The 27,922-nt window shown below is 40.9% G+C and overlaps 2 protein-coding genes across 9 annotated transcripts in view; one reads left to right on the top strand and one right to left on the bottom strand.

Moving 5' to 3' along the window:
- The first annotated feature begins 160 nt into the window (after positions 1-160).
- ncoa5 (nuclear receptor coactivator 5) lies at positions 161-22,347 on the top strand. Of its 6 annotated transcripts, none has more exons than XM_057846908.1 (12): positions 161-274; positions 2,795-2,845; positions 5,114-5,374; positions 5,566-5,673; positions 14,905-14,968; positions 17,965-18,213; positions 18,282-18,403; positions 18,488-18,617; positions 18,695-18,897; positions 19,068-19,272; positions 20,294-20,385; positions 20,465-22,347. In XM_057846908.1, the coding sequence occupies exons 3-12, from the start codon at positions 5,206-5,208 to the stop codon at positions 21,277-21,279; spliced, it is 2,157 nt and encodes a 718-aa protein (XP_057702891.1). In that variant the 5' UTR covers positions 161-274; positions 2,795-2,845; positions 5,114-5,205; the 3' UTR covers positions 21,280-22,347. The 6 variants fall into 6 exon arrangements, with proteins under 6 accessions (XP_057702891.1, XP_057702893.1, XP_057702892.1 ...); XM_057846910.1 differs by having other exon boundaries at positions 162-274; positions 2,795-5,374; positions 20,465-20,685; positions 20,749-22,347; XM_057846909.1 differs by having other exon boundaries at positions 162-274; positions 2,795-2,863.
- Positions 21,349-27,922, bottom strand: part of slc12a5a (solute carrier family 12 member 5a) — a 256,090-nt gene continuing 249,516 nt past the window's right edge. For all 3 annotated transcript variants that reach the window (XM_057846906.1, XM_057846905.1, XM_057846907.1), the window contains exon 26: positions 21,349-27,047. In XM_057846906.1, the coding sequence (XP_057702889.1) occupies positions 26,956-27,047 (92 nt within the window). In that variant the 3' untranslated portion in view covers positions 21,349-26,955. The remainder of the gene's footprint in view (positions 27,048-27,922) is intronic.

Raw genomic sequence — 27,922 nt, forward strand, 5'->3', positions numbered from 1 at the left:
TTTAGTACTGCAGCACAGTTGGACGATTATAAAATGTAATCTTGTTTTTCCAATCAAAAAAAGATGGTAGGTGGCTGTATTACATGCCTCCAACCTGCGGCTGGCGGTAGTGAGCAGCGGAGGATGGTGGAAATTCAGCTCAATATGGTTTAGCGTTATTAAGAGAACGAAGAAGAAAGGGCAGCAGACAAAGTGGGGGTCGGTGTATTGTATGAAGACTGAGGTGACGTCTGCAGACTTTTCAGGATACAAACAGCTATAAACCTTTCTGAAGGTAATTACCCGACGTTCTTAATACCATAGGAGAAAAGCAAGCCCTCTGTATTTTGAAGCAAACGCCCGTGCGATTGCTTTGTTCCTTTTCGTTCTTTGAATTGTGAGCTAAGCTAACAGCTAATGGCTAATACGGAGACGTAGGTAATAACGTGTCTGACGCGTCAAAGCCGACGTGAACTATGAAATAGATGACAAACTGTTCCATAAAGTATAGGGGAAGCAATTTTGTTTTCTTTTTTGGAGGTTGTAGATGTTTTTTTCCATGCCGTTTTCCGAGCCTCGCGCGTTCTTTGGCGGCAGACTCCATGTTGAATGTTCACAAGCTACGACGCAAAATAAGATTTCCGTTTGATTTTAACCCTAATTGATGACTGTAGACCGCTATATGCATATAAATTAATGAGTATCAAGTTATGTAACTGGATAAATTTATAATGAAATACAGGACTTGAAAGTTGGTGATACACCATAGCATCGAGCATCATACCAATCTCGAATACTAGCCATTATTATAACGCCACTTAGCGGATCTCGGCAGTATGACGTACGGTATATAACAGGAAAGTTGCCGTTAAAGGTGCACGATGTAATATTTGAACTTCAATCATTCATAAAATGGCCACAATATTTCAATAGATGGTAAATAAATATATTTTGCGGAAATACTATAACAGATCTCCCCATTTTAAAAGATGATTTACACGTCGCAAATTTGTTCCTGTTTTGCGTTGTGTTAAACATCAGCCAGTCATGCTTCAAAAGGCACAAAACGCGAACATAAAATATATTTAGTAAAATGTTTGCTGTTTTGAGTGTTTTGTAGCAGTGACTGCGCATGCCCAAAATGATGTGTGCGAGTGCTGATGTCATCAGAGCAAGAGCATTCCATTCATATGGTTGCGGAGCAATCCCCGAAATCGAATCGAACGATTCGATTCGCTTTGGAGGCCGGAATCAAAAGTTTGTGTCTTCGCCGTCGTTTTTCGCCGTCACCACGTAAAGGCGAGGCCATTTTGTAACACAATCGTTGCATCTTGGTTTCGCAGCATCATCTTGCAAACGGCCCCTTAGGCTGCTCCAACTTTGACAAGCGGTCTGAATTATGTCTACCTCCTCAAGCAAAAAAACATTGTTACAAATCTGAAAGGATTCTTGACAACAAGAGAAGTAAAACAAGGATATTCAATCATTTAACGTGGGTGTGGTATGTTACTTAGCATGTGGATCCTTTGACCGGTGTTCTGCCTGTGCTACGTTATTTAGCATGTGGATCCATTGATCGGGGCGAAGATAATGTCTTTACGCGTGTATATATTTAGGGGGTAATGGAAATTAAAATGGAGGGAACAATTAAATCGTCTTTGGATCCAGTCAATGCATTACCAAATGATATAGTTTTTTGCCGGTGTGCTAATACATTCGGTCATGGTGACATAAACTAATTTGGACCTCGACGGTTCTTTTAATCGTCATTCCTTAATGTTCGCATTATTACATTGAAAACATCTTGCATGAAAATTAAAAATATATACTTTCTGCAGAGGACCTGTTGCTTGCCACTTAAAAGTTTTCCTGCTGGTTCTCCAATGTGAAGTGGTATTCTGGCAACCCAAAGGGGGACAGCATTTTGTGCTTGCCAATATTTTGATCTAGTTGCAGTACAATTTTTGGCCATCAATCCAAAATTGTGCACCTTCAACTGTCAGTATACAAGTAGTCCCCGGGTTACGACACATCCATCTAATGTGATTTTGACTTTATGATGCCAGGGTCTTGTCAGCCATTCTGTCTCCTGTGGTGCTTTTTTTTCTTCTTTTTTTAAATCGCGGAAACATCGCTACAGCATCGCTGTAGTTCCTGACGGCGTCAGGTCACACTTCCTTGTTCTCATGCTGCTGCTGCTGCTTCTCTCTCGATGCCGACTCCTCTTGCGAGTCCCGATCCAGTTTTTTGGGTTCGGACGGGCTGGTATGAGGGTGGCGATGCCGGCGACCTGAGAGGCCATGATATCACCCCTCTCGTGCCTCCCTACTCTTTCCACAGTGCCCTTTTCGCTCAGCAAGGCGACTCAATTGCGAGTAAAGCCCGAATATTGTTTTTTTTTTGTTTTGTTTTGTTTTCTTTTTTCTAAACTCGAATATTCTTTCAGTATCACAGCATTCAACACAACGTACCTCACAATAGCTTTTTTTTTTTACTTTGTTATTAATATGATGTATAATACATTCATTTTGTATTCAGGGGTACAGTACCTCGATACTGGTACTGAAGCAGTACCATGGCTAAAATCCTTTTTTTTTTTTAAATCTGACAAAACCACTTAAAATACTTTTTATATTTAGTAATTCAAAATATTAATGATGCATCGGTTTTAAAGAAAGAAGAAGGAAACATCTGGTGATTTAAATGTGCTATTAGGACACTTTTGTGCATGCTCTATTTACAATGAATCTTAGTCAATTGGTAAAAAAAAAAACTTTTATAACTCTTAGTACTTTTCTTTGTAAATCTCTTTCAGACGTTCACCAATTTAATTGGAGCCATCTTCAACTTCCAGATTCCTGTTAAGGTAATTGTGAACTGTTTGGTGAGCAGCATTAACTCCTACTCTAAATGTTGTCTTGTCATTTCTTGTGAAAACTATATTTTTCTATGAATGAAACAATTTTGGGCTGTGCCATCCAATCCTACCAAAAGATGTTTGCCCGATGGCAAGATGTGTTAAGGAGGCTTTTGGTTTCTGCATTTGCCAAGATCATTTCATTTTTCTAAAAGTAAATATTAGTCAAGAGATTTGCATTTGAATTACCATTTGTGAGGACAAGTTATCAAGGAAGACGAGAAGAAATTTTTCCGCACATTCGGAATTGGCCGTAATGGATCTTTTATTTTCCGCATTCAAATATCTTGAGTCATTTAAGACGAAAAATTTCCCGGCTCCACAGTCATCACACTGAACAGGCGTTGAGCGGCGTGACATTTCATTTTTTTTCCATATTAGAAAAGGGTTTTTTTTTGCCAATACCAACGTTGCCTCGTTGTACATTGCCAATACCCACATTTCCTCATTGTACAGGGGGTCCAGGATTGAACATCACACAATTAGCTAGTGTCCGTTGTGGTATGAGAGTAGTAAGGTACTCTCAGTTAAGCCTGAGTTATGCTTCAGCGTTGCAGTGACGGCGAAGCGACTACGGCGTCAATGAGCATTTGATAGTTCTGTGGCGTTGCTCTGTAATTCACCGCCAAGCCACTTGAGGGGTGTGACGTTTTGTTTGTAGGGTTTTGGTGGACTCTTGACGACTTTTTGTTTTTTCTTCTGGTTACACCGTTATGCTAAAATGCTAACGGAGATAAAACGCTTGAATGTGGACCTTCAGATCATCAACATTGAACAACAAATGTTGATCATACAAATGTTGAGGTGCAAGTGATGCAGAAGACTGTTTCGGAGGCGGTCTGTTGATGCCGTCACATTACGAATCTAGCCTCGGGTGGAAGCCAGCAAGCTGTGACGGGTAGCTTCAAAACGGCATCCAGCACTGTGTCCAGCGTGTTGTACGCGGTATACAAAAACTTGTGGACAGCCCTCCAGCCCGATTTTTTTTTTGCCGTGTCCTACAACCAGCCAGTGGGAAGCCATAGTAGTTTTCTGGTGGCTATGGAAGTTCCCAAACTGCGTTGGAAGCCTTGATGGTAAGCACGTTATCATAAAAGCATCGAGGAACTTTCAATCACTGATGATGTATTAAGTGTGTGAACTGTCTAGTAGAAAATTAATCATCAAAACAACTCTTTTGACACCAAACCTGTGCTTTATTCTTCATACACTTGAAGTCTGACACGTAAATAAGTCAGACTCACAGCAAACATGTGTACACAATAAATATGAAGTTCACCAACCAAAAATACGACACAAAGTGATAAAAAGCTGGCAATTTTTGGCAGACTGGGTACATCCTTGTCTCGGTGGTTCTTCCATTTTTTTATTCAATCGCTGGCTGACCTTTAGCCCCGTATTTTCAGTAATCTGCTCCCACGATTTGCTTGCATTTGGCAATCCTTCTAATGTCTTGACAAGACATTGTAGAAGTTGTCGTACTTGCTCTTAGTTGGAGTGGTCCATCTTTGCGTGTAGCAAGATGTTTGACACAACCGGTAATTTCGCGCTGAACCGGAAACAACAGTCTGAGCGGACCAATCACAATTCATTTCCACCACGCCACACGCGTTGACGCGACGCGAAGTCAGAAAATTGGGCTACGGCATAGGGTCGTAAATCGGGTCTGCCTTGACGGCACAGGTCTGCCGCAGAAGCATAACTCAGCCTTTAGTCTGTACTTTGTGTTTTTCAAATGCCTTTCAAGTGTCTCTCGGGAAAAGGTTTCTATAGAATTTTACTTTGACTTGGTGTGTTTTAGTGATAGACATGAGTTTAGTTTGACCTGCGTACCAAATAGGATTCTGTAGCTACCATAGGAACGAACTGAAGTGTAAACCGAGGACCCCGTGTACTCTCCTGCATAATGCTCAACTGACATAGCAGCGGTGAATCTGAATGACCTGGATTGGAATCAAAATGGCCTATGTACAAATTACAGTGGGATCCTTGCCATTGCGTGTTGGAGATTCATTTGTACCGCTCGTGCACATCTGGAATTGGTGATTTGATGAACCGAATGCCACTGGTTTCTAAACCTTGAAGAATTTACGAATCGCGCTTGCATTTCCTTCGTGATTTTAATTTCCTCATTTCCAATGCACAATGCTTCATTTACAATTTTGCACCCTACAGAGAAATTTTAATCTCTTCTGTCACCCCATTGACATTTTTCAGGATTGTGGACACTTGTATCCACTCAAAACAAAACATTTGCGGGCATTTCCGAACGTACGAAGAACGAATCCGCAAAATCTTGGGATCAAGTCATGTCTCGCCGAACAAGCCGGAGTCCATCGCCGGCGCACTTCGCTAGTTCCTGTAGCAGTACCAATCCCCGGGAGATGGAACGAAGGATTTTTGTTGGAAATTTGCCGACGTCTGACATGGATAAGAAGGATTTGATTAATCTTTTCAGCCCATACGGAAAGATATGTGGTCAGTAAACACTTAATCATGTGCAACAAAGTTAATAACTGTAATTTAAAGACAATTGTCAAATTAGCAACTTTTTTAACTTGACTCTTGAAGCTTGTAACACTGTAACTTAATTCCCACCATGCTTGGCTAAATGGGTAGGTATCTACTCCAGTATTTTTCTTGTAGAACTTAAAATGTCCTTTTTTCAGGCGTTTCCCTGTTGCGTGGATATGGATTTGTACAATTTGAACGTGTAGAGGAAGCGGAATCTGCAAAGCTGGCCCAAAAGGGTCGAATTTATAAAGGGTATAAAATAGGTAAGCCTTGACTGCACCCAGTCTGACTATACTTTCTGTACAATACATGCAGAGAATAAATGCTGATACACAAGTTTACATACACCATGAGAGGACATACTATGTACTTGTTTTGTCTTAAGTCTGTTAGTCCCCGGTTTACGAATGAGTTCTGTTCCTAGGCTGGCAATCTAACCCGGATTTCCGCACATGTCTGAATTACCCCTTTAAATACCTCAAAACACAATCTAATTAAAAAAAAAAAAAAAGACTATCCATAAATATGTATTAAACTGTACGTCATTGTACTACCCTCGTCAAGACGTTGGAGCTAAGTCCAAGCTATACAGTGAGCTTAGCTCTGAAATGACGATGTCAGACGTAGGAGTGGGAATCTCAGGGCACCTCTCGATACGATACGATTCGCGATACAAGGCTCATTATAACGATTATCTCACAACATCGCGATACAGCGATTACCGATATATTGGTCAGAAAATTGATACATGATATTCTACAATTCAACTGTTAAAACGAAAAACAAGATATTTTGAAATAGAAAAAAAATTACTGTTGAGTCATTTATTAGTGACACATTTTCTGTGCAACATTGTAGTAAAATATTAATCTACTACAATTTTTTTTACCTGCACATATAGAGGAACCACAGCCACTGATATCTCTTGGCGAGATGATGAATGGCACCCTTATTTCTTTAAAATTTTAAATCTTTTAAATAGGGCTGTCAAAATTATCGCGTTAACGGGCATTAATTATTTTTTAAAATTAATCACGTTAAAATATTTGACGCAATTAACGCACTGGCCCCGCTCAGACAGATTTAAATGTCAGTACAGTGAAAGGCCAACTTGTTAATTGTGTTTTATGGAGTTTTTCCGCCCTCTGCTGGCACTTGGGTGTGACTTGCATATATTATGTGGCGTAATGTCGCCCTCTGCTGGCGATTCAGTGCAGCTGATTATTTGGGTTTCGGCGCGCTTTTCTGACGTGATTATATGTCGACGCGAACTCACACTAATAGACAGTGCTATTCAGAGCAGCTAACGTCCGCATCCAGTATTCAGTGGCAGTTCTCATAGCCCCATCACACTGTTTGTGTCTAATACATGCATCGCTTGTGAGTTATATTCCTCCTTTGTTTATATTCATGAGCATTAGATAGTTATTGATGATGTGTATTTGAATTTGTTCACATATATGGTGAAATGCAGTTACATTGTTAGATGCTTGTGAGCTAATTGGCTAGTGCTACTGCTCAAATGGACACGTGTGTGTACATTTTATGTTATTTTGTGATTCATGCAAGTTATTGACACATTGCCTTGTTATTTTCAGTTTTACAAAAATACAAGAAACGTGCGCCTGTCAAAAAGAGATGACTTCAGTAAAGCCCATGCAACTTTGCCACACCGTCTGATTTCTTTTTGGAACTTATGTTCGCTATCTGTCAGTTTGTGTACTCACACACATTGAGGACAGAATAGGGCTACTAGTTTATTTTTTGATTGAAAATTTTACAAATTTTATTAAAACGAAAACATTAAGAGGCGTTTTAATATAACATTTCTACAACTTGTACTAATATTCATCTTTTAAGAACTACAAGTCTTTCTATCCATGGATCACTTTAACAGAATGTTAATAATGTTAGTGCCATCTTGTTGATTTATTGTTATATTAAACAAATACAGTCCTTATGTACCGTATGTTGAATGTATATATCCATCTTGTCTTATCTTTCCATTCCAACAATAATTTACAGAAAAATATGGCATATTTTATAGCGTTTGAATTGCGATTAATTGCGATTAATTACGATTAATTAATTTTTAAGCTGTAATTAACTCGATTAAAATTTTTAATCGTTTGACAGCCCTACTTTTAAAATCTTTAACACTGCTGTAGGTGTCGGTTAGCAGTTGTGCTTGTAGTGTGGCAATGATAGAATTGTTGCTTCTCTTTTCTTCATACATGACCGTTGTTGCCACAAAAATTGGTTTGAGCACTTCCACCATCTGCTTCAGCATCCGACTTGTCGGACTCGGTCAGTCACATTCTTCCTCACCTTAACAACAAAATAAAACAAAAAATATTAGCTTTTGAGTTGAAATCCTGTTTTTTTAGTGTTGGGAGTATTGAGTGAATTAAAAAATATGAATTGAATGGATAGATAGATAGATAGATAGATAGATAGATGTTTATTTAACAGACGCAATGTCCAATTCACAACAACACAACACAAGAGACCAAACACATAATAATAAAAAACAATAACAAGTGGACTACAATAAACGACACTGGGTCTTCTAGCGACTCACTTTTAAAAGGCACATTTACCAGTGCTTCCAAATTCGTGACAAGTAGCGTGTAAAACTGCAAAATATTAGTCGGGCCCAACACAATCACATTTTTAGAACCATTCAGATGACCAGTAAAATTAAACATGAGAATCCTTAAAACAGACTGAAGGGTATTCACCCAAGCTGCTACAAACATATCTGAGGCATTATTCCATCTGGCCCTTTTCAACAAGTTTCTCATAGTCATTAAATGCCACCTGAACTTCCTGAAGTCTCTGTTAACTTGGCTTTGTTATAATTAGACCACAGATGCACAGTGTAGAGGGGTGTACAATAGGCCTTTAACAGGGCCACCTTGACCTCATCAGAGCACTGACCAAATTTACGGGAAGGGATGTTAGCTTGGACATATAGAACGACACTGACGAAGTATGTACTCATTGTGAGCGTGTCTGTGATCATATGACAGAGATATTTCAACTGACTGCAGGACTTTAACACCTGACCTGACAACCCAAAAGTCAAGGAAGACCAACCGTTTGTCCTCATTTGTCCTCACGATCACAACGACACTCTTAGCATCATTGAATTTTATATCGTGTAACTCCCTGTACCCGGCACCTACAGTGAGCAGCTTTGACGAGCTGAATTCGGACTGGTAAGCACACCGTCGTCTGCATACATAAGACGGTTTACCAACAGCCATGCAACCAGTTTTACACCTGCTTAACTGCTTTGACAAATCATTCATATAAAAATGTAACATTGGAAATGGGATGCTCCCCTGTCTAACCCCATTGGTGACTTGGAAGGGGGCAGATACCCCGTCATCCCACTTCACCTGCATTGGAAACACCTGCTTAGCTTAAGTTGTTGAACAACTTCCCATGGTCCACACGGTCAAAAGCCTTGGAAGCGTCCAAAAACCACATAAGCACAGAAGAATTTTTACTTATATATGTATTTACCAATTTTTTGGAACGTAAATGCACATATCCGTGCCATGCTTATGTTTAAAACCAAACTGATTACCCGTTGAGCTCATTAATGTGTTAACTGTCTCTAGTAGGATGAGTTCAAAGACCTTAGAGAGAACACTAGCGAGGACGATGGGTCTATAATTGTCAGAGCTGCACGCTTTCCCTGCTTTGTCCTTGATGACGGGGATCATCAACACTTCATAGAGTCAGGAAGATAGCCATGGACCATAAAGGATGTAAAGCAGAGTGCGAGAAATGGAGCAAGCCTTGGACTAGCATGCCTTAGATGTTCGGCAGATATAGAGTCCATGCCTGTTGATTTATTAACTGATAAGTTCTTTATAACCTGATACACCTCATGGGTCTGAAATGTGCACACACCTTCATTTGCGCCAGAGAAGCCATCACTCGTACAGGGTAAGGAGGGCCTGCAATTATTAGCAAACTTCGCCTTCCAAAAGTCTTTAGAATTTTTACGGAAAAAATTCTTGGCCATGCAGTCAGCCCTCAAAGTTGGGTCATTCTTTTTAATGTACCCAATTGCATACTTATATTTTGCATTTGTGAGCTTCTTGTATTCAAATATAAGGCCCTGTCTAGGTCTAACAGCAAAAGCCCAAGACTTGGTAGCTTCACAGGCTTCTGCATAAAATTCGGCTACAAAATCGTTCCAACGAGGCCTAATGTTACTCCTCCTTTTATGTTTACCAAGGGGTTTACTGCAGCAGGAAGAGCTGACACGATGTGATCGTACATTTCCATAACACCTGTTTTATATCTAAGGTTACTACAGTTATGATCTCTACACCTGACTACTTCATTGGGCAGATACAAGTTGCTCAACAATACACCAGTGTCAGCGAAATGGAAAGAAATGCTATCGTCAGAAAGAGAGGACCAGGCTACAAGATCTAGGTTAACACTCTTCTCGGCTTTAACGGTATTGGGGACATTAGCAAAACAAATAACCATCTTTACCGGGATGTGATCTGAGGTAGACACATTATATAAAATTTCCATCTGTTCCAGGGGAAGTGTGAGCATCCGCTGTTGCGATACAATGATCCAACCAATATTTGGTGTGCCATGCCTCACTTATATGGTGGTAGCTACCCAACCCATTGTTCCTACAGAGATGATTCAGGTGGTTAGCAAACAAGGAGCCGCTATCTGAAAGGTCAACATTAAAATCCCCAACTATAAAAACATTAGTTTATAGCACAATCATTAAAAAGAAACTAATAAATGCCATCTTATCCATAAAATCTTTATTTAAATCTTAACTTATCCCGACATCCATATGGGGTATATACATTCAGAATTAGGAATTCTTTGTCAGACTGGGCTAAGTGTAAAGCAATGCACCAATCTACACGTAGTCAAAGGACATTGACCCTAGAGTTCAGTCTTTTGTTCCATAAAACCACCACACCTCCAGGTATCCTGCACCTTATACCCAGACTGAGTTCAGTAGAAGACTCACCGGCGCCATGAAAGTGAGCGTATTTAGCCATTCTAAGTCCTGCTTAGCCAGAAAAATTTCCTGTAGGCACAAAATGTCACAGCACATTTCAACAACTGATCCACAACAATGCAGCGAGCTTTATCCTCCACGTTTTGACCCAGGCGTAGGCCACGGCAGTTTTAAAACAGGACGTTTAGATCCATAGCACTGTTAGTTAGACTCTTGAGGCCAGACACCTGCGCATTTACAGCTCCAGCTGATGGACCAGTAACATTAGCATTAGAGGTGTGCAAAATTTCCGATTCTTAGATTATTCGCGATTCGGCCGTGGAAGCTTCGAGAATGATTCACGAACATCCAAATTCCGATTATTGAAATATGCCAAGTAAAGCGGAAGTAAAACACTCAGCGCGCCGCGCGGTCTTCGGGACGCAATGAGGAACGGAGCGAGAGTAGCTAAACATCATGCTTCTCATTACCCGGCCCCTCGGGTAATGCCAATGCTCAACTGACGGCTCAAGCTCAACTCATGCCACGAGATTAAAAAAAAACACAACAACATACCTGACTGCTGCCGACAGCTGCTACAAAGTACATCCACATAATGTTTTGGTAAATAATCATTTATATAGGACTAGATGCAATATAGATTCGGTAGCGTTAGCAGCACATCTACAGAAAGCTAGATGCGGCCGTTAGTAAAAGGCCGCCATCTTAAAGCAGTACACTTCCCTGCAAGGCTGTCGTAGCGAACCTTCCAAGCGAACCTAATTAACTTTTTATCTAAAATACTCCTAAATCGGTAAAATATTGACTTGAATCTATCTTTAAAATAGTTTTAAAACTTTCACATGTCGAAAGTAGACAAAAGGGAAATTATGGAATAACGGGAGCAATTTTAACAACTTTAACGGTTGATTCACAACATTAAATTAATTGAATGTAGTTTAAAGCTGCTGATACAGAATGGGGACTGGGGTTTTTTATTTACTGTTATTTTTGTATATTTGTTTACTGTTATATGTTAACTTGATACTGAAATAGTAGTTTGGTTTAGCCTGAGAGTATTTTTGAAAAATTTTGGAACTAATGTACAAAACATTTAAAAAAAAAAAAAAAAAAAAGGAGGGGGGTGCATCAATAATCGTTTTATAATGGAATCGGAGCCTCTGAATCGTAATCGAATCGTTAGGTGCCCAAAGATTCCCAGCTCTAATTAGCATGTTTACGTGGTTCATAGAAGCGCCGAACGAACGCTCCCTCCGGCCTAAGTTTCGTGTTATACAAGTCATCAACATCCTGGAATTCAGCAGAAATGATAAATGATGCATATCTTCCATTCACCGTTGCGATCTTATGACATGACACCTCTTGACAAAGCTTCATCTCCAGGTGAGCGCGAGTTTCAGTGTCTAATTCGGTAGAGAACTTGGTGGCAAAGACACCAGTTTCATTTTGACCACTTTGATATTCCCAGAGGATCCAGTACCGACAATGGCTTTACCAGATTGCCTTGACACCATTGACAAATTAGTGGTGCTTGAACCCCGTGTGGCACCGGTCGTGTTAGGCTTCTGCTGACTCCTCCTCACAACGTGGGTCCACTTTGGGGATTCAGGATAAGATTTCATTCACCCCAATGTAACTTCTGAGGTAGCTGTCTCCACAGTTACCGGCGACAACGCGTTTAGCTGTTCTCCTGGCGCAGTGCTTCCGGGCCCCGCCGCAGAGCTGTCATTAGCCTTCTCAGCGCTAGGACTAGCATTCACCGCAACCGGACGCCTCTTCGATGCGATCTGCCCAGTGCAGCCGTGATCAGAGATTTTTTCCAGCTCAGTGACCTGGTGGTTTATGTCCACTGTGACAGAGTGCAGATTATCACTGGCTTCAGCCTGCAGATGTAGCGCTCTCTTCAATGCAGAAACCTCTGTGTGTAGCTGCTCCACTTTTCGGAGAATGCTACAAACGTCAAAGTTCGAAAAAATCACTGGTGGCAGCTCATCGAGATGTGTGAGACAAACCGTGGGACATTGTCACCACACTCATTTGGGACTTTGAGGCAGCTTTTAATGTTATTCACATCTTTTTGCGCAGCTTTGTGCGTGATATTCTGCTGCTTAATTGGACAAAGCTCAAACAGCGTCGTCTTTAAGGCTTTGAACCAGTCGGAATCGAAACAGTTGGTAGCCAAAATGACTATTTCATCTTGACTTAAAGTTCGTGTTTTCATTGCCAGAATGTGTAAAAGTTAATCCTCAACTATGATTTTCCGGCCAATCGTCTGGAAAACCTCAGGTTTTAGACGAACTCTTGAGAAAGCCAGAGCTCCAGAGCTAGCTGCTGCTGTCCCATCCGCCATCTTCATACCAGAATTTCATACCATATAATTTAAAAATGCGATAATTACTAAATTTTGATATGTAGGCTAAATCGATTAACATGCACATCACCCTAATTATCTTGGACGCTATTCAAACGATTTTTATAGCTTATTGTATCAAAATGGCAGTAATAGTAGTTTGTGTGGTAAATTATATGGAAAGTGGTTCTCAAATAGTATTAATAAATCAGTAAATTAATGTAGGCTTGTTTGATATTCATTTTCATACAGTTTATGGCCCTGGTCTATTTGATATTATTCCACACCAAATGTCATCAAAATGATACATCTAAATTAAATAATCGTTTACATTGCAAAACCTTCTTACCTCAGGTGATAAAAGCGAAGCAGTGATGGCAGGTTGTTGCTAAAGAAATCCGGTGACCACTTCGTCACCAGCTGCAAGTGGCTGTGCATATTCAATTTTTCAAGTGAACCTTATTTTTGTTAGTTCTTGCATACAACAAAGTCCTTGTTCACCTTACCTACTTCTTTATTGGTGTAAAATCTAAAGTGTGTCCACACCTGTGATTTGTAAGAATATTTTTCTCTTTTTTTCCTCCACCATTTTCACTCAACTTTTTTTTTTTTTTTTTTCCATCCCAGTTGTAGCTTCCTCTCTTCTCTAGGTGACTTGCGCGTACTTTGCCTTCACCGCAACTCTTGAGCGCGCCTAATGGACCGCCAAAGAATTGCTCAACAAACATTGAATGAGCAGTTTACAACATCCATACTCCAACGTATGGCCAATATGTCATATGTCAATAAACGTATCGATACTTGGGAGCATAATATCGCCATATATCGCCGTATCGAGATATTGTCACACTCTTAGTCAGACGTCCGCGTGGTTTGCCGACTTTACCCGGCAGCTGATGACATCAAAACTTGCAGAGTGAAACTAAAAATAAAATGAAATTAAATCGGTCTCATCTTCAATAACAGCAATTCAAACTTGTGTTTACAAGTACCTGCTGATAAAGCAATAACAAACGATTATCATGTATCGGTTAGCGTCCGCACATTATCAAAAACAATCACATAATCTCGCCCCAAGTATTTGACAACAATTGAAAACGCAAAATAAACAATACAAAAGGGGTTATATACAGCTGTCGCTTTTGGATGCTTCACAAGCAACAAATGTGCACGCAGGCTGTCGCATCTGTTACTCAGCTGTTCTGTGCGTGTGTAGAGTGGGCTGCACGTCTGTACTTGTGCTAGCTTCCTGTTCTATGCTTCCCGTGCCAAAATAAAAGCATGCATTACACTACAAAAGTCAACATAAAAAAAAAAAAAAAAAAAACGACACACAGGTGTCGTAAAGTCGAAATCACGTAAGTTGGGTCCGTCGTAACCCGGGGACTAGCTGTATACTTTTAAAGTTAAATACAACTGAACAGTAATGTACTCTTGTGGATTTAAGTGTTTTGAAAACACTGCATCTCTTTGTAACTTAATGGGAAAGAAACAATAAGGCAAGATCTCAGGAAGGGAATTGTGCAATCCTAAATGGCTTAAAACAAGAAAAGTTAAGTAATTTCATGTCGGATTGTGGAAATAAATGTATGTAAACATTTGGTTAGAACTATAAAGGAAATCACTTGGTAGGCTACAAATGGTAGATCGCAGTGTTCGTGATTATGAACGTTGAATTCAAAAACCAATGTTAAATTGTTAATGACATCATTCGAAATCTTTTTTGTTTTTGCCTTTTCTGAATGGAAAGTATGTTGTTTGAGACGTTTGGAATGATTGGCGGACACAACAAATAAAAACAGTTGTACCATTAGTTTAATTTCACCCAATTGTCTGCATTTCCTTCGCAATGGCTTCATTGGGTGAGCCTGAAATGCACCGCCTTCCAGTTTGTCGACGGAAAAGAATTTGCTCCTCGTCATCTTGAACCCAATTTGACAGACGGCAACTCCACCCGCTGCATTTTGACTTCTCGTCCAAAAAAGAAGCCCAAGTTTGGAGTAACGGCTCATTTGCATTTTGGACCGTTGGAATTTCTTTGGCATCGAGGTCTTCGGTTCATTCTGCGCGAAGTCTGATTGACATGCCATTGTTTTTTGTTCAACGTTTGGATTGATTTATTTTCAGATGTAAATATGGCAGTGGAGCGACGGTCAGCTAAACCTCATTCCCAGCAGAGCCCTCCACGCAGGTAAAGTAACACGAATTCGGTGGGAAGATCTACCATCGTCTCTTGAGCAGCCCGCCAAAAACAAACAACTAAAACAAGATTTTAAACCGTAAACGGTCATGGTTGATGGCCGTATGAAAACTTATGGAACTATGCAAGCCAGCATTATGGAGGTTGCTTCTATTATTTTACTGACAGGAGTTTAAAAAGTAAAAATAAACCTGATGGGAAAAAACATCTTCACGAAATGTTCTTATATTTAAATGTTTTTGCCACACATCTGTTCTTATGCTTTGGTTGTAATGTGCAATAGGCAGGATTAGTGTGAAGTTAGGACAACATTAGCCTGGTAATGCCTGTGCAACACCAATGTCAGGCTAATGATGTCATAACCATGCTTTATTGCATGAACTGATAAAGCCTGCTCGGTTGAGAGTGAAGAACGTCTCGAGCAAAAGTGTCTCGACCTTCAAGAGTCGAAGCATCTTCCGGCAACCAAAAAAGTCCAGTTGTGATTGATTTCAATAACCTGAGTAGTGGTTCTCAACCTTCATCACGGACTGAAATCGAAGACTTGTTTTTTTGTAATTATTTAGAGCCCAGTGCTGGTTTCCCTCCTGTTGAGCATTCTAATCTTGTGTTCCAAATATTAGTGTTGGACACAAGAAAAAAAAAAAGACTATTTCCTGACTGAGAACGGAACCCTCCAAGACCCAGGACTTTAGGGATTCTCGTTATTCGCCCGGTATTGGACTTATTTTGATGATGAGTTGGAGCTCGATGCCTCGCAGCTGCACTTGTTCCTCATCCCCAGTATGATTCTCTTTGGTAATACTTTAGCCCTTCAGTTCATCCTCTAAAATTTATGACAGATGCCAGTTGTGGAGGTGGACCTTCCACCAAGTACAAAGATTATGAAGTCTAGTTACGTTGGCTGGTGGTTACCTCAGGCATTATATAGCTGAAATTAAGGGTCACAGATTGTTTTTTTGTAAAGGTGGGCCTAGTGTAAGAAATGCCCCCCCCTTTCAAAGCATTTGAGAATCTAGGGATAAAGTTGGAAGTTTGATTTCCAGAATGAAGTGGACGACAGTCATGAGTGGTTCATCCTTGAAACTTCACATTAGTGACCTGTCAGTTGACTGAGTCTGACTCCTTAATCATGACTGCAATTTTCTACGTTCGTCGATCATAGCACTTTCAACGACTAACCACTGATATCTGGAACTTTCTCCGTCATTTAATTGTTTTACTGGAATCTTCACTTTTCTAAAGATTTCAACAGCCTCTTGCTAGCATTCATGTTACATAAATGTCAAAGGACTGCTGTAAACCAAGAATCTCTTGTATGTGCAAAAACAGTTTCAAACGTTTCGTTGGTTTTCTCCAGTAAGTTGTTTGAAATCTGCCTTACTAGCAGATGTCTCTGAGGCTGCTGACTTACAATTAACTCTTGAATAAAAATCTTCCTTTTTTAAGTTGACTTTCAATTTTAAATAAAAGTACAAAATTTTAAGTAAACTACACTTACAAGATCTTAGGACAAGTGAAGCTGTGCAATGGCAAGGGATTTTGATAATGGACGTATTTTTACCGAAACAACTGAGGACTTCCAACAGACAAGTACAATTTTCAGGACTAGTGTGGCAAAAGATACATTTAATATCAAAACTACAAGTGTTCTCATTTAAAGTAAGTCCCCCTTCAGTCTTCATGAGTTTGGAAAAGATAAAAACAGCTGGGTTGGGTGAAAACAGTTACTTTATAAACACCAGGACTTTCCTTTTGCTTAGGAAGTCAATGCTTGGGCTATTGTGAACAGATGCATTGTCTTGGGGATGTACCTACATTCAGGTCGTTCATTTACCTTATGTCTCGCCCAAGGAATAAAGCACAGGTTATTGTTGTAGGTAACTTGCTTCATTATCTGGCACAAATTGAAATTCCTGGTTTGCAGTTACACTTTGAAATGTAAAGATTTCTGTCACATCATTTCTGAAACATCAGTGACAAACCTCCACTTGGTTGGTTGTTGGTCATTTTCTCACACTTGCGGCTTTTGCACATTTTGCGCCAAAATCAACTTCGGTGACTGTTTTCAAACATTGGGACACTGTATGCGTTTATTCTCGTATATACTGACATTTTTTGAGTCCTTTAAATGTGTGAATGCCAACTTACAACATTGTACCACTTTTAGGAAAAGGACACTCAACTAAACGCCCTGGTGAAAAACGATCAAAAGTTTGCTTTCATTCATTTTGTAGTGACTTTCTGATCGATCAGCTGATTTCCGTGTAGAAGTATGCGATCGATATATACTGTACTGATCAAAGTGTTTCGTGCCGATCACACTGAACTCCCGCGGCTCGTTTTAGGACCCATCTTCCAAGCATATTCTGCCGTGTGTTGGACTGTGTGTTTTTTGAGTGATAGGTTTGCATCCTGCAATGATGTGTATTTTCAATAAGGAATTCATTCATTAAATAGCTCTTTATTTGATTGACACCTGTATTAACACACTTCAAATGATCCAGTGGATTTATTTGGCATTTATTTGACTTGTTGCTCTATTTAGTATTTTGAGTCCTGATTATTTTTGAACTGTTTTAAAACTGACTGAAAGCTGGTAGATTCTTAGAAAAATAAAATTACTTTTATTTACTATTTTTGAATTCATTTCTTCCCCTGCATCATTCAGCCAACAGTTCACATAAATGGAAGAAATTTACTCGTAAACCATGTGATCGGTATCAGCAACCACTTTCAGATCTCACGAATGGAAGATTTCTTTCGGAATCGGTAGTATAAAACCGTGACCTAATTTTCGCGGTGGATTTTTGATCATTTACAACAAGGGACATTTGCTTGTTCACAAGGGAAGAACACCGGCGTCACCTGGATTGCTTTTATTTGATGCAGCTATTCTTTGGTGTCATGTAATATTTTAAGTTCACATTAGATTTTGTGTATGTATGCATCCATTCTCCTCTCATTCCTATGAACTTCTTACTCAGGGCATTTGGCGGTTACGGGGACGGCAAAGAGCCACGGCCCAGGTCCCGCTCACCAGTTAACCCTCGCGAGTCCCGCGACCGTGACTCACGCGACCCCCGAGATCGCGACAACCGCGAAGGACGTGATGGGAGGGGCTCTCCAGGTAGGGAACCCAGACCAGGAAGCCACCCTCGTGACCATGAGTACCGTTTTCGCGGTTCCGATGGCAGAGACAAGGACCTGAGAGGACCACGAGATCCTGCCTATAAGTAAAGTCTCCGCATTGCAAGCAAAACCTTTAAGACCTTTTCAGTTTATCCTTAATCTTTTAATACAGTAGAGTGGATTATGACCGTCACTACCGTGGTGGAAACCCTGGTGATGACTACTACAGAAGGAAGGATGAACCATTTAGGGACCAGTACAGGAACCCTTGGAATGGACGTCGGGAGGTTGAAGGTGAGTCATCTATTGAGATTTCTGTTAGATGTCTAATGCCATCAAAGGCAGACGATAAGATAAAGCTCGCGTCATGCCCAATAGATGATCGTGTTCGCCCGGAGGAGCGAAGGCGTAACGAGTTGTATCGACAGTACTACGAAGAACTGCAGCGGCGCCAGGAAACTGATCGCCCAGTCGACTGCTCCGTGATTGTTGTCAACAAGGCCCAAAAGTAAGGCTTGGTTCTCTTTCTGAAAAATGTCACGGCAAGTGAGAAGGTTTCATTTCTTATGGCTTCACAACCAATAGCCGGGAGTATGCAGAGACTGTTGGGCGCAAAGTGCACGACTTGGGCATGGTCGTGGACCTGATCTTCCTGAACACAGAAGTGTCACTGACACAGGCGCTGGAGGACGTGGGCCGCGCTCGCACACCCTTTGCAATCATCATTACCCAGCAGCACCAGCTGCACCGATCCTGCACAGTCAACATCCTGTTCGGCACCCCTCAAGGTAAACTTCACCCTGTACAGTATATAGTACTGTACCTATTTCAAAGCAGGCTGCTCAGTTACCACTGTACTTGTTCTATATTGGTATTGATATTAAATATTTACTGTAATTTTGACTTCCCAACTGGGTTAGCGTAATTTAGTCATGAATTGTGGCACAATCATCCACAGAGCACCGCAACATGCCGATGCAGGATGCCATGATGCTGATTGGCCACAATTACGACACTTATAAGATGGAGAACCGTGAGAAGGAGCGTGAGGAGATAGCGCGCAAAGCCGCTAAAATGGCTGACGACGTGCTTTTTCGTGACCCCGACCGCGAGACCCACCCGGTCACCGTACTAACGTCCATCACGCTACTGGCAGAGAACAGGTATGAAAATTGAACTCAAAGCTCTGGTGAGTTTTCTCATTCAGTGAAACAACATTGTGACCTGAGAGAATAGGTGTGGTGCAGGAGCCCACGCTATGCTAGCATGTACTCACTGTGAACTCATTTAGTTTCCAGGCATGAAAATCTCACCTTTCGGCGAAATTCGCCGTTTTGAAGTCAAAAAGGGCGACCTACGTGAATTGCGTAGATCCGAGGAGAAATTCTTTTTGGGAGGATGGGGGGGGGGGGGGGGGTCGGGAGGTTTTATTTAATTATTATTATTATCATCATGTGATTAACATAGTACGTAAACTGAGCACTTAAGAACACAGTCAGCAAATCCTTCTAGATGCTTCGCTGACGAGAACCAATCATCGGCCCAAGCTGCGTTCCATTATTCCAAATGCGCGCACTCCTTACGCGTGTACATGGAGTGCTCGGAGAGCCTTCGGTTGCATTGCAAAGCTGCGAAAACAAAAAGCAGGCCTTATCCACATCGGGGCAGACCAGAGCGCAGCATACACATTTGCCTGTATTTGCCAGCAGATTGAATTTGGTGAGTAATGGTTTCAATCGTTTTCACGTTTTGCGATATAAAAAAGTTACTGCCATTCGTTGCAGCTTGCGTTGAACACTGCCAGAGCTAGCCAAATCTCCCATGAAAAAAAATAGCTCCCGTTAAATTGACGTCAAGCTTGTGTATTTAGCGGTAATATAAACGAAGAAACACACTGTTGAGTCAAATTAAGCGGCATTCTCTCGGATGGAGGGGGCTCCTCACATTGTTCCCGTCGTCCGCCGGAGATGCGTTATTTTCGGCTTGGATTTGAGCTGACGGCCGGTGTTGGCACAACAGCGGCCCGACGAGTGGTGGGAATGAGTCCTGCTTCTTAAAGCTTTTCAGAAATACAGGGATCCCTCGTTTTTCGCGGTTAATGGGGACCAGAACCCGCCGCAATAAGTGAAAACCGCGAACCTGCTCTATCGCTCAATAATGGTTGGGTTTCCTGTCACCGGGTAGGTTTTTAACGCCCGAAGAACTGGAAGGTATGATCGCGTATCTCACTGACAAACGTGCTCGACTCGTCCGAAATCCTGTGGACCCGCTTGCAGGTATACCTCATCATCATTCATGGTTGTTGTTGCAATGTGGTCACATCATTCTAACATACTAACCTGTATCTCTGGACAGCCACCGTCCTTCCCCCAGCCGCTGATGTGCCGCCTGCATTGGGAATGGGGACACCAGGACTGGCTCCTCCCCTTACTGCCCGTGTGGCACCGCAGCAGTCGGGCCACTTGGCGCCACAGCAGTCGGGCCACTTGGCGCCACAGCAGTCGGGCCACATGGCGCCCCAAGCCAGTCTAATGGCGCCCCAAGCCAGTCTAATGGCACCGCAGCAGACTGGCATCATGGCTCCCCAGTCCAGCCACATGGCTCCCCAGTCCGGCCACATGGCTCCCCAGTCCGGCCAAATGGCTCCCCAGTCCGGCCAAATGGCTCCCCAGTCCGGCCACATGGCGCCCCAATCTATGGCGCCACAGTCGACACCACTGAGCGCCCAGACCAACTCCAACCAGGAGCTCCAGGCCAAAATTCTCAGCCTGTTTAAGAGCACCGCAACTTCAAGCGCCTCCTCGACCACTGCACAGTCTCAAGACTACGGCTCAGTGCGGGCCAGTGGGACGGCAGCTCAGGGCTACGCTGCTCCCATGGGCCGCGCCGCCGCCGCCTCCCCGGGTGGTCCGAGAGCCGGTAACTCTTCTGGCGGTATCAATTTTGATAACCCGAGTGTTCAGAAAGCTCTGGACACTTTGATCCAGAGCGGACCGGCTCTCAACCACCTGGTGAACACTGGCGGCCTGGCACCACAACAACAGCAGCCGCAGCAGCAGCAACAACAACTGCACCACCAATCCCAAATACACCAACAACAATCTCTTCAAGCAGGTCGGGCAGCTGCCAATTTGGGCCAAATGCCACAAATGTACCCTCGACATTACTAAGTACAGTATCCGGAGATATAATAGATGTGTTTTGTAAGCAATTTTAACCCTTATGTTCATTTTTTGTGGTTGTTGTTAGTTTTTTTTTTTTTTTTTTTTTTTAATCATGGCTGTGAATATTTGCATCCCATCTGTTGCTATTAAGACATTTGTGCAGTTTTCACTCAGCATGTGTTTCAGTTAATAGACTCCTTTTATGTTTATTAAAAAAGTCGCCACACAACTGCTGTAATAAAATGGTATTGGTTTATTGCATTTTGTGCTGACAAATCTATAAAATAGAACGGGTATCATAGCCAGAAGCCATAGAGATAGAAGCATTTGAAATGCAAGATAAAACTACTTTTTTTTTTTTTTTTTTTAATGTACCATGAAACACAATAGCGGGAATACATGTTGACTTGTTTTCTTCTTTTTTTTTCATCTTCAAACCATAGAATATTTAACTGACACTGACACATAAAATAAACACTTGCACACTAACTGTATTTAATTTATTTACAGGTAGCCCACACTCTTGCCACCCCACCCCACCCCAGCACATGTGCAAAACACATTCCACCCCACAGAACCTAAAGGAACAATACAGCTTTACTGCACAATGACCAATTCTTAATTGTAAAATCTCTTGTAGTTGCGATGTGTGTTTTCAGTAGAGTATATAATCTACACTGTTTTCAAGCATCCATAAAAAATGTTCCCTCAATTCCAGTGAATTAAAAACAAGGTCAGGAATATTGAAGTGTACATTATGGGTGGCCAAGAGAGATTTCAAATATTGAAAGAAGACAACTTTGTATCAAATCAGCATGTGGTCTAAGATTCAGGTCTTTGGAACACCTTTGATACGCTTAACTCATTGGCTGCCATTTTTGTAAATGACAGGAAATTGTTGTTTTAAGAAAATTGATAAGGCAAATATGATAGTTTAAAACCAGCAATGGCTCTACAATTGAACCTTGTGAGATTCCTTTTTGCATCTAATTCACTGGAGCACATATCTGCACAATATGTCCATGTATATATGTATATGTTTATATAGTTAACATAAATATACTTTGGTTGTCATTTTCTCCAGATACATGAAAATAGAATCTTTTACTATGGTAATCATCATTTGGAAACACTTCCAGTGCTAAAAGATAGCGAGGGGAGCTGGGAAATAGAGTCGTGCGACGCTAAGAGGTAAAAAAAAAAAAAAAAAAACTTTATAGCACAAACACGCAAATATATTATGTTCATACGTGCATGCACACGTTTACACTGACTGAAGAGCGGCTCTGCTCATAGCACTTAGACAGCCGCTATTATTTGGGGGGGGGGGGGGGGGGTTAATTAATGCACTCAATTGACTTCCCCGCCACAATTTGGGGTGCAATCGTATTATTTGTGTAGTTTTGCTCCTCTACCCGCTCACTCGTGTTTTTAGTCAGAGCCCTTGACATCCATTTATTAAGGATGGAAACTTGAGGAATGACCGGCAGTTTATTGTGTCTCATGCTACAGTTTGTTGCTTTGGGTGAAATTGGGGACATGTTGGGGTCGATGTGTGTGCTAGTTCTGAAACGGACTGTCGTTCAAGCGCTGTCTAAGCAGAGCCACTCCCAGCATTGGAAGCGCAAGTTTTGTTTTCTTTGATCAAATTTCGAGAATGATACTGCAGTCACATTTATATTACACAGCTTGAGAGGAGGGGTCGGGGGCATAGGTCGTAGAATGGAGGGCTTCGTGAGATAATGGATGAACAAACTCAGCAGGTTACAGAATATTATTTTATTTTGGCAAGAGAGCGAGGAAATTGGCCAGAGCATGCGAGAATGTGGTGGTGGTGGTGGTGGTGGTGGTGGTGGGGGGGGGGTTGGGAGTGGGGGAGATGAACAGGTAGTACTTACAGCCTGGAACCAAGCAGTTTTGTGGAATGAATGGGAGGTCAATGGTGTGGTTGTCCAATAAAAAAAAGCTTAATATTTTGGTTTTATCCAGAACACAACATATTTCTGATGTAAAACACATAATTTGGGATGCTTGCATTTTCATTGGACAACAGCAAAGGCAATTATGTGTATTCTCGAATAAAAAGGGGTATACATCACCAAATGTTCATAATGTATGCTTTTGATCCAAAATGCAGCAGCAGCTATTTGATTATTTGCATCTAAATGTGAGGGGGGAAAGTTGTTCCAAATACCTTAAAAGACAACTTTGGAAAACCATGCTTGTCATTCAGCCAGAACAACTGAAAATTTCAAATTAAAAACTGTCAATTTTTCAAAATAAAAGCCAATGCTGTCGTTCAAATGTTTAAAACCCCGAAACACGAAGATGATTTTATAAAGGCATGTCTCATCGAAGCTTATAGTAGAATTTATCCACTACGCAACCAAGACATGTTCTGTTTGAAAGGGGGAAGATATTCATTATTTGAAGATATAAAATAAGGTCTGGCAGATGGAATTTTATTTTCATACCTAACTAAAAGATATTCTTTGCATTTCGGATAAAAAAGACAGCATGCCTTTCGCTGGACGGTGGGGTTTAGATCTGCACTGCACTCTGGAGCCACCAGAGGTCACTGCGGCATTGCGCTATGTTTTTGGGACGGCTGACTTACAATTCAGACAAAAATAAAGCGACCGCTGACACCTCTTCAAAGATTGGATATTCAAAACGAAACAAAAACAAAAAAAAAGAATAATATTGCACATCATTTTACAAAACTCTAAGACTTGAGTCCACAGTGATTCAAACAGTGTACAAGAAAATACAACACTATTAAGTTACAGTGTCTGCAGTGATTCATTCATTATGTACAAATGACCACCCCAAGGCCTTGCAACTAAAAATAAAATCTTTCACAAGACTACTTCAAGCAATAATAGAACAAGTAACGATAAAGTGAACTTTTTCTTTTCAATTTTTATTTTTGCGAAAAACCTTTCTCCAACATTTGACAGCCTTTTTCCCTTTTAGTCGTATCAGCGCGTATCGTCACTATAAAAACCACAAAAACAAATCTCGCCACAGGATACCATGCAAACAGCGATTATAAAACATTGAGATTTTTTTTTTTTTACGGAAATAGATTATGATAAAACCCCACGTATTTCTCCTCTTGGGACTTCTTTGAAGGCTCAGTTGATGCAGGCAAATCTCAAACCATCCAAAAACAATAGTTGTTTTTGTTTGCCAAGATTACTCATTAGTCACATTTTGACCATTAACGGATATTTTTATTGATAACTTAAGGAGTGTCAAAGCTTGTTCAATTGCATCAGTAGAGTTGTTCTAATGCTTCGTCAACCGCCACCACTGATATGTATTGTCTCTACCCTTTTTGCGTTATTCCTTTTTGAAACGACCATCTCGTGTTGATGTGGTTTTGGTGGTCTATATGTACAGTACAAAGACATCTACCGATACTAGCAGCATTCATCACAAATGGTCGTGGACATTCGAGCAACACCAAAAAGAAAGCTTTTTTTTTTTATGTTGTTTTAAATACAGGTCTAGAAACTAATTTCCTTTTAAATTCTCATATACTGTATAGATATATGTATAAATATGTATAGTATCTATTTATAGTTCTACTACAAGTGCAAGTGACCCCCTTCAAAATGAATAAAGTGACTCAATGACTCTACAGAACACGTTATACAAAATAGAGGAATAAAATAAACGACACGAGTCCCTGTTTGAGCTATTGCACGTTCTATACCAAATACGTTTTATAACTTCATACCACAATCCAGTGTACATACAGTAGGGAAGTCTTGTGCCACCATTAGATTGATTGTTTTAGTCAAACTTTGATCAAAAAAAAAAAATTGAAGTCGTTTTGTATTTGGGGCAAAAGTAGAGTTCACCTGTATTTAACCCAGGCACAATATAGTTACAGTTCTTCAATCTTGCACTCATTCACTGGTAATCATCTAGCGTTATCAATGGCTGCCAATGACTTCAGCACAACAAATGCATTCCACAGGGCTGAATCTTAAGTGCCCCTGTTGGTCTTAAACTATTAGTTTTCTCAAATCATAAACTTTGATGAATTCATTCACTGCCATTGACTATCACCATTAATGAGTTAAGAGCTGTTTGTTTTCAAACAACTTTAGTGCGATACATTGAACTGAATCATCATTAAAAAAAAAAATCCTACATTTGAACTGTCCGAAATGTTCATTCACTACCAAAGACGTGCATTTACGTCTTCTAATTATTTACACAGGTAGGGGTGAGTAGAGAAGTTTGTAGACAAAGCTAACTCATTGGCTGCCATCGGTGGTAATGGATAGCAAATAAGTTAACTAAAAGGAATAAAGACTTTGCCTTGTTGATAAATATTTGAGGCTTCTGGTTAAAACAACAAAGCTACTGGTGGCTTTGAGACTTGCGCCAAGTCCTGTATATGTGAATATTAAATATGTATATTCCTAAGTTTATAAAATGTCACTGGTGAATCTACTGCATAGAAGTCTGTCTGGTGGACAAAAGTGGGTTTCCTTGCTACAAGAAGCCGCTGTCCTCTCTTACGTCATCTACTTCTCAATCCCATGCTTTTAAATTCACTTAGATCTCTTTTACATATTTCTTTTTAAAGTTAGCACACTTTGTTCTCTGGTTGTGCAGAATTTGACTCTGTAAAATCATATGGCACATTTAATATATAGAAATTTGGCAAAAGAAAACGACACCGATATGTCGAGTGATGACATACGACCTCGATAATTATAAATATAAACATAAATATTTTCTGTTCTCTAGATGAAAAAAATACTACTTTAGCATGAACAGTGCAGGTGCAGTACGCGCGGATGCCGTCCCATTAATAAATAGAAATTTAAAACCAACATTTTTGAGTCTCACTCATAGCAAAGGACTAGTTCTCTTGTTTTCTTGGAGTATGTCAAAAAAAAATACTACACTCATACCCAACGAGGCTTCAGAGCTTGTACATTATTTACAGGGATCCACACAAAGGGCTGCTGGTCATGATGGTCATCCCCCTGCGACATGATTTACTTATCTTGACGCGCTATTCACAGTTTGTCTAGTTTTGATCCATGTCCCATTTGGCAATTTGTTTTTTCACTCGTTCATTAATCTAAACAAAAAAATTGTTTGCTTTCACCATTTTTTTTTTTTAAATCTCAAAAGAGTTTGAGTAATTTTTTGGAAATTAACAACTTCCGCATTTGTCCCCCTCTTTTTTGGCACATTCGTTGGGCGCGAACCGCCATATGCTAACACGGCCCACGTGGCTTTCACAGTTCGTACGTGAGGACCTCTTTCCTGGCTGGTGGTGGTCTTAGTGGCGGTCTAAAATCCTAAAGCAGGGACTTGTTTTTAAACATCTTTGCCCCCCCCCACGTTTTGGTTGTACAAACAACAACCGATTCAAACGGAAAAGACAAGTTCACATGCACTCGCAACTCATTTAACGCGCCCGACGGCCAACGCCGATCGAGTGTCAATCTACGACTCAACCCGTCGCAATTCTGCTCGTCGGGGCGCTGAAGCGGAGTCGGGCATGGTACGCCAATAAACAGTGAGGGCGACGTGAAGATGAAGCAGCATTGAGTGAGGAGTTATTGGGTGAGACATAACAAGGAAGCTTATGGAGGGGTTGGCAATGATCAGGTTGGAGGGAAGAGGGGGGCCAGGGGGTCTGCTTTTTCAGGAGTAGATGGTGATGACCTCGCGTCCGCCTCCACGCACCAGGAGGACGCGGTTGAGACCTTCAGTGAGGACCTCCAGAAACTCCATATCTGGTAGAGAAAGACTAAGGAACTTGTCACCCACACTTTATTGCCTTGCAAGTTAGTTTTAATATGTTGTGAGTTTTGCAAAAACAAAATCTGACTTGCTGTCGTGTATGTCAATGAAAGAGGAGGGTGGGTTACACGCTAAGACACCTTACATCGATGATATGTTTTCCGAGCAGTATGCCTGCTTCTGAAATTGTAGATTTAAAAAATAACTTTTAACCATCGTTTTAGCACACCTCGAAATGACTAAAATTCATTGTTTCGATTCCCTTAAATGGGTCAATAAGGCAATTGCACCCGCATGTTCCCTACTCAAGCATTTTGTTGATAGACTAGATAAATTTTGGGCTAAAAAGTTACTGATTTCAAGCCACTAAATTATTTTGGATGTATCGTTCGAAAAGAACCAATATCGTCCTTAACGTTTGAAGTAGTACCATTAATGCTGTATCAATCTGACATTAAGTCAGTGGTTCTTAACCTGGGTTTGATCTAGCCACGGGGGTTCGATAAGTAAGTCTAAGGGGTTCGGCATAGATTCCGCAGGGGCCTATTGTCGCACGATGACTAAATCTAAGCAAAGTGGTGTGTTAGATTCGGTTTTTCACTGACTTGCCTCCAATTTACATGCTTTATTCCATTTTTTTTCAACTGCTTGTCCTCTATCTGATCGGAGGAGAAACTGTTTTGCTCAGTGGAAGGTTGACTCACACTTGGTATGAAGAAGTATAACAGACTGATGGGCAGCGTGGATTCAAATTTTGACCTGTTTAAAAACATGCTGTCAAAATGAGAAGAAAGTTGAACGGGAATCCACTTAGATATTAAATAAGAGGTATTGGTTTTGATTTTTTTAATAGTATTTTTTTTATTAT

Source organism: Corythoichthys intestinalis, chromosome 9 (assembly GCF_030265065.1).
Source record: "Corythoichthys intestinalis isolate RoL2023-P3 chromosome 9, ASM3026506v1, whole genome shotgun sequence".
Taxonomy (NCBI): Eukaryota; Metazoa; Chordata; class Actinopteri; order Syngnathiformes; family Syngnathidae; genus Corythoichthys; species Corythoichthys intestinalis.

Bases quoted from the DNA above. Each gene is read 5' to 3' on its own strand.
- ncoa5 (XM_057846908.1), top strand. From the start codon at position 5,206: ATGTCTCGCCGAACAAGCCGGAGTCCATCGCCGGCGCACTTCGCTAGT. The intron at 14,969-17,964 runs GTAAAGTAACAC...CTTCTTACTCAG, and splicing joins CAGCAGAGCCCTCCACGCAG to GGCATTTGGCGGTTACGGGG. The intron at 19,273-20,293 runs GTATGAAAATTG...GTCACCGGGTAG, and splicing joins ACGCTACTGGCAGAGAACAG to GTTTTTAACGCCCGAAGAAC.